The 10055-nt window shown below is 32.2% G+C and overlaps 1 protein-coding gene and 2 long non-coding RNA genes across 6 annotated transcripts; 2 read left to right on the top strand and 1 right to left on the bottom strand.

The window, feature by feature from the left end:
* The first annotated feature begins 78 nt into the window (after positions 1-78).
* LOC110638293 (uncharacterized) lies at positions 79-3358 on the top strand. Of its 4 annotated transcripts, none has more exons than XR_009144246.1 (5): positions 79-418; positions 1009-1238; positions 1361-1551; positions 2031-2141; positions 3003-3358. It is a non-coding gene; the product is annotated as an uncharacterized LOC110638293 (long non-coding RNA). The 4 variants fall into 4 exon arrangements; XR_009144245.1 differs by having other exon boundaries at positions 2601-3358; XR_002491656.2 differs by having other exon boundaries at positions 2551-3358.
* An 820-nt stretch (positions 3359-4178) lies between these two features.
* On the top strand, positions 4179-9611 carry LOC110638287 (uncharacterized). Its single transcript, XR_009144134.1, has 3 exons — positions 4179-4456; positions 7894-8556; positions 9078-9611. It is a non-coding gene; the product is annotated as an uncharacterized LOC110638287 (long non-coding RNA).
* Positions 7671-9386, bottom strand: LOC110638285 (transcription repressor MYB5). Its single transcript, XM_021788794.2, has 2 exons — positions 9067-9386; positions 7671-8626 (listed from the first exon to the last, which is right to left on the bottom strand). The coding sequence occupies exons 1-2, from the start codon at positions 9384-9386 to the stop codon at positions 7930-7932; spliced, it is 1017 nt and encodes a 338-aa protein (XP_021644486.2). The 3' UTR covers positions 7671-7929.
* Positions 9612-10055: the final 444 nt, after the last annotated feature.

Below are 10055 nucleotides of genomic sequence, written 5' to 3'. Positions count from 1 at the left end.
AAAATTAAATAAAATTAAAATTAAAATTATTTTATTTAAATAAATTAAAATAAAATAATTATATAAGTTGAAAATGGTTGAAGTTGTGATGACTTTAAAAGATTGTAAACGAAAACTTTCTAGGGTTTTAATTGAAAAACATCTGTGTAGGTTGGGGATTTCGTTGTAATTTTTCCTCCTATTTATCACACTTTCCCTCTCTTTCTTCCCTCCCTTCCAAGTGACAATATCAGAGAAGACTAGAAGAGCAGTTAACAGTTTCTTTGCCTTTAGCATTCCCCAAGGGGGAGAAGATTAATTCCGCTGTATTCTCAGTTTACAGAGAAAGACACACGCATAGCTCTATCACTATCAGCTTGGCCTTGCCAAAATGGGGCCGGAATCTGGACTCCTCAGTCCCTCTAATCCCTCTACTGAGGTTAGCGTTTTCGTTTGTTTTCCTCCTCCTCGTGTTTTTCACTATATGTGATGATTCATTTGTGGATCCTCTTTGTAATTGTTATCAGTGGATTTGATATGAAGTTCACTGTTGTGCTTCATTGAGTGATTCAGGACTTTGAGATCTTAAGTGGGTTTTGTTGTTCTATTTAGGAACTTTTCACGCTGCTGAATATACCTTGAGATAGGTTTCAATTAGTTTAGTTAGTGACTGCAAGTTTTGCCTCTTGAGTTAATTTTCTTAATGTTCTTTTGTATTCTACAAGTTGTTGGAGTACATGGTAGTTCATCCATACTTATTTTAGAAATTCCATGTTATAAAATTTACCATTTTCTTTAATTGTAGAGTGTTAATTATAATGATGGATTTACTCGCTTAAATGTTTATGCATTCAATTCTCTGCACTTGCTCCTATATGTGATCTCCACATGTTTTCTCCTCTTGAATTCCAAGTTTTTCTTTCTACGTGATCTCTTTTCTTTACTTATATATTGAACATTTGAACTAATATCAGTAGTCTCTCTTTGTAAATTGATGCTTCTAATAAATGTGTGCATCATATTCCTCAGGTTCTCACATAGGCCCTTGGTATCCCCTTGTTCTGTAATGTGCTTACACTATGAAAACTAGAGTATGAATGCCTCTATTGTGAGGAAATAGATACAAAAGAAATTCAAAATTAGAGGGTACACGCTCAAAGTTGATGCTTTTGAAGAGATCCTCTCCTTTGTCAACAGCTTCCAAGGTGCTGAAGATGAGGCCGTTGATCTCCTCCTAGGTCACCTTCAATATGAATCGCGTGAGAATTCTCCTTCTGCATTTCTCTAATTTTTTTTGTCTAAAATGATTATCACATTAATTGTATCAAATAAAATCAAATTAGTTGGGAATCTGATTGTTGATTTGAATTAATGGATTTAGAGAAAGTGGGAGTGAAATCTTTCATAATTGACAAGGAGCCAATACATCATGTTATAACCAGTTTATTTGAAGCTGAGGATGCAGTGGAGCACCCCAAACGAGATAGTTTCTACTAGTTCCGCAATTCCCGTGATTGATGCTATTTTAGTCCCCAAATTTCACTTTGTTCCCATCAAGAAGCAGTTTTATCAGTATGTCCATTTTTTTTTCCTTCTCAAATATATATTGTCTTGTCTAAGAAAACTTGTTATCGTTTTTTATAGAAAGTGTATGCATAAAATGTTTAGATAATTCTCTGTTTTCTATCATGTGGGATCTATATAACAGTTTCATTTAGTGGAGGTTCCCAAAATAGTGAGGTAATAATCCTTGTATGGTTTCCTAGAAAATTTGGGAAAAAGGAAATTTGTGATTAGGATGCCATTATTAATGTATTGAACTGACTATCTGTCCTCTTATGGGTCAATATATAATTAGTAATGGGAAAGTTGAACATAAATTTGCTGTTAGCATTTTGGACTTTTATCCGCATTTTTTTCAGCAAATTATGGTGGCTTTCATAAACTCAATAAAGCACAACTCTACTTTAGATTACAGTTTGTAAAGCTAGGGAGAATGATTTCAGCACATCCAAGGCTAAAAGAGCATTGTCTTTTTTTGTTTTTCCCAGGTCTTGATGATGCAGGTTATATTAAATGGTTTTCAGATGCTGTTCACCTTTTCATAAATAGCTTTACTTTTTTATATGAGATGAGGATGATCAATGCTTTGACTACTTCAGGTGCATCAACTGTACTATCTTGGTGCACTTTACCAAAATCTCTAACTGAAGAGCTTCTGAAGCACATTCCAAAAGCCATATTTTTCAGTAATCCTTGCTGGTTAATCTGTCTGATCACTGATTAGTTAAAACAAATAAACTTGTTATGCTCAGCAAAGTCTTACTTTCTTTTATTGGCTTCTGGAAAGCAAATAAACTTGTTATACTCCAAAGGATACCCAGCAAAGTCTTACTTTTCTTTTATTGGCTTTTGGAATTTACATTATTTTGAATTCTGGGGACAATTTAATAATGAAGGCTTAAACATGATTTTTTGAAAACATTTTACAACTTGAAATAGTGAAACCATGATGTGTAAGGGTTTAATGTGTGCTTTAACTCTATGCAAACGCTTCTTATTTAAATGCAGGGTCAAGTTCTACACTAAAGAAATTGTATTTTTTTCGTTCTGCTATATAGGATGCGTCAGTCATGTTCGCCCCCATCTACGGAGGAAACTGCTGATCCTTTTGAACATGTTTTCTTTTTTCTCCCCTCTAAACCTTGTTTTTCATACATTCTACTGATGCATTTCATCACTTTGGGGTTATTGGTCAACCATATTAATGGGTTTTGACTTCTTTTACAGCTGGTTGCCACTATAACCCATCAAAGTCGTCTCTGCCCAGTTCCTCTTACTGTTCAGCGGGTTATCTGGAATTATGTTCATTGTCTCCATCTTTATCCCTCTCCACATATACTATTGCTGATATCTTTCTTTGGTCCTTTTTCCATTATCAAATCCTGTTTTCCTCAAACTAACATCATTTTGACAGTGAGAAGAAGCCAAACTCATTTAACGCATTTCACATATTGTTTTAGGTGATAAAAGTGAGCTGAAGGCGTTCAAATACAAAGGAATCACTTGTTTCAACCCTGGATCCTATGACAACACCTTTGTAGCGCATCGTCCTTGCACTCAAGAAGTTGAGTTTTCGGAATCGTGATTATCAATGGGAGTTCTGAGTATTTTTTAGCAAATGAAAAAGTGCGTGCTTATTTACGCCATCAATCCCTTTTGAAGTTTTCTAGGCAATTGATATTTAGGTGAAAATATAGATTTTTTTTTTCTCTTTAGGGGGCAGTAAATTGTTTTGGATTGCGAATTTTGCCTTTATTTGGTGAATACAATTCCTCTCTTTGATAAATTTTAAAATACAACTATGTAATTATAATCATTTATCATGATAACTCATGTAAATTCATCATAATCAATATTCAAGCTCCCTCATGTTAATTATGGTTATGGTGGCATTGCACAGAGGAGGAAATACTTACTTTCTGCCACACAGTAAATAATGAATCCATTACGTACAGAATAAAGAAAATCACCTGCCACCGCTGGAACTGATTTTTTTCAATGTTAATTATGGTTATCGAATTGAATAATAAAATGAGCCTATTACCGCTTCAAATGAACTGAGGCCAAATCTTTCGCATGTTGCGCCTAGACCTCATGTCACATGCTTAATTTCTTGATCATCAAGAAAAAATTGTATCCAACCCTTTTGTATGGATTAATATGATAAATATGATATGTAAGAGATTATACTTGGGCATTTAAGAAGCTCATTTGCTGGAATTAGTATTGTTATCACACTGTCACTCGCTAACAAAGAGCTCAAATTTTAGTCTAATCATAAAAATTTATATCATAAGAAATTATTAAATTTTAAGTTAGTTATCAATCTATCGCAACCCTCATCTTTTATATGAGCTTAAGAGCAACTATATTTTGCTACGCTCATATAAGTGGAGTTACAAAATTTGATTCAATAATTAAAAAAAAAATAATTAAAATGAAAGATATACCCTTTTGGAATGATAGGCAGACACAGAAGAGAAGAGCATTGGGTGAGTGTAGGAAAGAAAGGTGGTTCTGTCTAACAAAATCTAACTCTTCAGCTTAGAACGTTTGGTCGGTCCACTATTTACTTGATCAGCCGGTAATCCTTCAACAAATCTACCGGTCAAAAATTATTTCTTTTTCTTCCTTATTCAGTTATTCCTTTTCGAATACACCAACACCCTTTTTGCTTTCCCTTCTTAATCCGAAACCTACACTTGTCTTCCACTCCTCCTCATACATTGTGAAAACAAATTCTCTGCAATCCTTCTGATACATAAAAACAAAGAAAAATAACTCTCTTCTTCTGTTTTGTAGCTTTCCTTCTCCTTTTTATTTGCTTCATCTGTTTCCAGCATATGCATTTTCAATAATATAGGGAGCTGACAGAAACATTGCGGTTCAACGTTCGCGATACAAAGATTGCCGGGTAAGTCATCGTCAATTTTTTACCTACTCTTCAATTGCTGTATGTTGGTATTGATTTCTTCCTATTTTTCTTCTTTCTTGTATATATCTTTTATTGTTTGAGTGTAATACGGGAAAATGCTCTGTTTTTTCTTGTTCATGTGGTTGTTAGTGAATGAATAATGATGATATATACATGGCCATTGATTTCATTCTTCTGCAAATTTAATTTCTGGGTTTGTATCTTTGTTGCTTGTTTTCAATTAGGCATAACTTTATCAGATGATGCTCAAAGTTCCTTTTCATGTATGAGTTTTTTATTGGTTAATTATACTAAACTTTGGAAGATTGTTAATTAATTTGTTCAGATAATTGGTGAAAACTATACCATTTCATTAAAACTTTAGTGATCAAGCTCTTAAAAAAAAAATTCATTTTCTGTATGTTCTATCTAAAAAGAATATATTAAATTGTAGTCTTTTAACAAAATATAGGATATTATGGAAAGAAAATATATTCATTATTTTTTCTAGAATTCAATTAATTATCCAAATATATTCAGTGATTTATTAATATTTCTATAAAATTTTTTAATATAATTCTGATTTTTATGGTTGGAGTACTAGTTCCTTGAATAGTTAAGGGGGAATACGGGTAAGTGTACTTGTATATGTACACGTATTATTTAAGCAAAAAGTACATAAAATTAAAATGGAAATAATAAATGGTCAACCAACCTACCCTGCAATTGGACAACAAGTCAACCATCTACCAATCAGATACTGTAATGGAAGACTGTTAGTTTCAGTCTTGAGTTGAGGCTCACATATCAATCTTCCCTTCAAAGTTTTAATAGATTTTTTGTGTTTAATGAATTGAGAAATAATTATGTACTCGTAAATCATATACTTTTTTTATATAAAATTATGAATTTCACAATCTATTAATACGAAAAAGATGAAATTTTGTGTTTAAGAGAACGCTAAAATTTAATGCTTCCAGTATATTAAACTAATTATATTGATCAAATTACCACGTAGATGGGTTCAATTTAATTATTCAGAAAAAAAAAAAACTAAGAATCATGAGTATTTAATGGGCAAGATTATTTATTAAACAACATATAATATGTTTTATATTAATTTTTTATGAATTTAATTTTAATTTTTAATTTTGTGACTTTGACTCGTTTAATATCATGGTTGAAAATTTTTTAAAAAATTAAATGAAGTTTAGAATCACTTTATAAAATTTTTGAAAAATTCAATTGAGAGTTGGTCCATGGAAAAATAGAAATATATATAGTAAGATTTAGCTTCGGGCTTACTTGTTCGGCTTGTTGTGTTGACCCACCAAAGCCCAATCCAAAAACTCGATTTTCATGGCAGCCCAATATTAACTAATACTCTAGGAGCCCACCCTCTGTCTTTATCACAATCCCTTGGGTGGTTGGTTGGAAGAGAAACGAGTTAAAAGAACAGATGAATATTTCTTTTGGTTATATGGAAAAATATTTCCTTAAAATTTTGATAATCATGAGATAGATATATCATAAAGGATTCTTATCAATTAATAAAATATCAAATAAGCCATGAGATATGCACATACTGACTTCGCTCTCTCACCATATATTATGGTGAAAACTTAATTAACACCATACTGATAGATAGAAAAACTCAAGCCAAAATCAGATTACCCATGATTTCATGATAGATAATTCTTCTTCTAGGGGAAGCCTTCAAGTTATTTCATAAGTAATTCTAAAATATTTAGAGAGAAAAAGTTTACTTAAATCCAATCTATTATGAATTTAGAACACAAATATATAGATTATACCTATTTTATATATGAACTCACAATATATGTTGTATATTTTGGATGCGTGATAAATTAAATTTAAGTAAAAATTTCTCTTACAAATTGTTCTTCCAAGTATTGAGCTGCTTTATATTTGAGATACATTTGCTTGTGAATAAAACCATAATTTATCAAGAATTTGGACTAATAATTTTTTAATATTGTGGTGCATTTAGAATATCTGTTTATTGTTGATGCATATAGACAAGACCATTTGAGTATGTATAAGTAGCCTGGAATACAAAATTCTATTGAATTATTATTTAACAGTCGAAAATTGACAAAGAGATGTTAGAAAATGAACAAAGATGCATGGAAAGATATCTTCCCATGCAAAAGCATCGACCACTACCGAAAGGTAGCAAGATTAGATATGTAGGTTATAACATCACTTTTTTTTTTTTTAACAACGTTTTGTATATGATATTAAAGTCATATATAATATCAAGATAATATATCTAGACATTAAGATAACATATAAAATAATAAATAATACATACAACATCATTTATATTAGTATTGTATATTAATGTAAAAATATTGTTAAAAACTTTAGGTTAGAGAGTTTATACACATCACTACTAACAACATGTTTAAATTTTTAACAGCATGATATGATCATCTTGAAAACATTATAGAATTCAATAGCAACAATAAATAATGTTAAAATTATTGTGAATATGGTGAAATCTATTAAATCTATTTCTAACATATATAATACTTTACTTAAACATTAAAAACATGAGTAGTTGATTTTCAATTGATCACATTTCTCAGCCACAGCCATCAAAGGCCTTGTCATTAGCTATATACATAGTAGTCCAATAATCGAATTATTTATCTTATAATGCAAGAAATTATAAGTACAATTCCTCTCTTTAAAACTTTCTCAACATACCAAAAAACATTCCAGTAAAGAACTTTATCCGTACTAGAAGAAAAGCCATGCATTGAATTTCTAACTATAAATAAAATCATGTCCAAAGAACTTGAGAATTAGCACTTAAGGCAAATTATATGTAAATTCTTAAAATTGACTTGTTTGAATAAATTATCATGCAATGCTATTAGATCACTTGCATTTCTCGTAATATTACATATTTATGTATTATTATTAATAAAAAAAAATCTATTCGATAGTAAAATCAAAATGCTAGAATCCATTTAATCTATAATTTGAAGGAACCTCTTCAAATTTATCAGTTTGATCATGAAAGAAATTGATTAGAGATTATGAATATATATATATATATATATATATCTGTATGTATATACACACACACACCCATTTTCTTTTGAATAATTGCTGGAAATATTGATCCTTGATGAGCCTTCAAGTTAAATCTGAGAAATTTCAATGGAAATCTGAGATGCAACGATGATGATAAATATAACAAATTACATTCATTCGCACACAAGTCTTCGCCATACATTGTTCTGGAAATGGAATTAATATGCTTACAAACACCAAACAAGAATATGTATGTATATATATGTAGATTATATATAATTAAATAGCATACATAAAATAATTAACCGATCAAACCCCTAGCATTCTTTGTTAACTAATTAACCAACTTAAATTAATTTCATGCGTCTCAGCGAATGCAGGTGCTTAATTTGGAATATTGGCTGCTACTAGAGATGGTCATTAACCTTCTTGATGGGATCATTTCGGTTAAAAGTGGAGGACATGAGCACAGATTCCCAGCTAGAGCCACCGCCTATCGTTGAAGCAGTACTGATAGAAACCAAAGGATCCGAACTGGGCACAATCAGGTCGGCTTGTTGCTGCATCTGCTGATGCTGTTGACTAGTGAAAGCTTCCTCATTGATGATCGAATTGAGAAATGAAGAGAAGACATCATCGGTGCCGTAATTGATATCTTCGTCTTCTTCGTTGTTAAGCCCTTGAACGTTGCTTCTCAAATACATCCCACAAGTACCATCACCACAATTCAGCAAGCTTGAATATCCATGGCTTGCATTATTATTGTTCCCGTTAATGTGGTAGTGATGATCCAAGGAAGTGTTTTCGATGTATAAATTTTGTTCGTTGCTGATGATTTGAGTACTGCCCCCGCTGTTTGTTTCTTCCACACCAGAAGAAGCAGCTGCACCAGCTGGATTGTTATTATTACTCTTAGAGCTTGATGTTTTGCGATTTGCTTTAGATGAAGAAGCTTTGTGATGATCAACAGATTCAGGCTTGAGTGGCTTGTGGGTTCTTGGATCGATTCCTTGGCTTATGAGCTTCTTGCTCAGGTGAGTGTTCCAGTAATTCTTGATCTCATTATCTGTACGCCCTGGAATTCTCCCAGCTATCAATGACCACCTAAATAACACAAACATAAAACACCAGTGCAAGTTAAGTTATGTTGGGCATTTCCAACGAAAAATGATGCACTGTAAACAAACCCTGATGAATTCTAAGTAGTCATATTATCTACATCTGAGGTGTTAAAAGTCCTTGAGATTCATATCATAGGTAATATATTTACTAGAGAAGATAGGTTTTTAGCTAAATTAGGAAGAAACCCAGATAGTTTCCTGACCTAGGTATTTCTTTAATGAGATAGAGATGACGAAGATGAAACCCTAGACCTATCTGGACGAAGACAAGAGAAATCAGCACTAGAACTCGCAGGACTGAACTCATGAAATGACAAAATCCACAGACCAAACCCTAAAAACCCAATCCACAAACAAAGAATAATCTAAAACAAAGACAGAAAAAAAAAACATATTTTTATTCATTCATTAACATATGCATACCTATTTCCCAGGAGGCGATGCAGGCGAAGAATGAGATCTTCTTCATCAGGAGCGATCTGGCCGCGTTTTACAGAAGGACGGAGGTAGTTCATCCATCGGAGACGGCAACTCTTACCGCAGCGGAGAAGTCCAGCTCTTTTAGGCAAGGTACGCCAGCGACCTTCCCCTTCTTTCTTGATGTAGTTGACAAGAAGCTCATCTTCTTCAGGCGTCCATGGCCCTCTCTTTAACCCTACCTTGCTGCAACATGGTGTTTTCGCTGTTGTCGTCGCTGCTTGTGGTCCTCCTCCTGCAGAAGTAGCCGTTGATGGGTTCCTCATCTTCTTCTTATTCTGCTTCTTCTTCTTTCTCTGGTCTATGAATCCAACCAAATCGTTTATGTATATGTTCTGTTGGCGATTGGCATTGGGTATGGCAAAGATAATTGATAAAGAGAGGGGCTTTTTTGTTTCTTTATTGTAATAAAGAGTGTTGTGGTGATATACCCACGAGCAGTTAAAGAGAATGAAGAACACGCGCCTAAAAAGTTTGGTGGCCATTTTTGATGGTATTGTGACTTTATCCACAAAACCAAACGTGTCAGTTTACCGTCTCCCCCTAATCAGAATCGTCACCGTGAGCGTCATCTTCATTGTCGTCTGACAGTGGTGGGGAGAGAGAGTGTTTCCTTTTTATGATAAATTTATTTGGATTATACATTTTTTTTAATTTTATTTATTTTTAATAATGCCTATAATTCTATATAACATAAATTTACATTTATTTGCAAAATCATCTTGTTTATGCATAATGTAAAATCATTGATATGATATTTTATTTAATAATATTAGAGTTATATTTAAGAATATAAATTTTTAATTTTTAATTTTAAATTAATAAAAAATAATATTATTGATGAAAAGTATTAAAAATAACAAAATTAATCTCATGGACAAGGGAAACAAAGAAGTAGTTTTATTTTGGTGTTTAGATAAAATTTAAAAACAAAA

The sequence above is a fragment of the Hevea brasiliensis genome, chromosome 15 (genome assembly GCF_030052815.1).
Source record: "Hevea brasiliensis isolate MT/VB/25A 57/8 chromosome 15, ASM3005281v1, whole genome shotgun sequence".
NCBI lineage: Eukaryota > Viridiplantae > Streptophyta > Magnoliopsida > Malpighiales > Euphorbiaceae > Hevea > Hevea brasiliensis.
The sequence above is the reverse complement of the archived record's forward strand: the minus strand, read 5'-3'. Positions and strand labels throughout refer to the sequence as shown.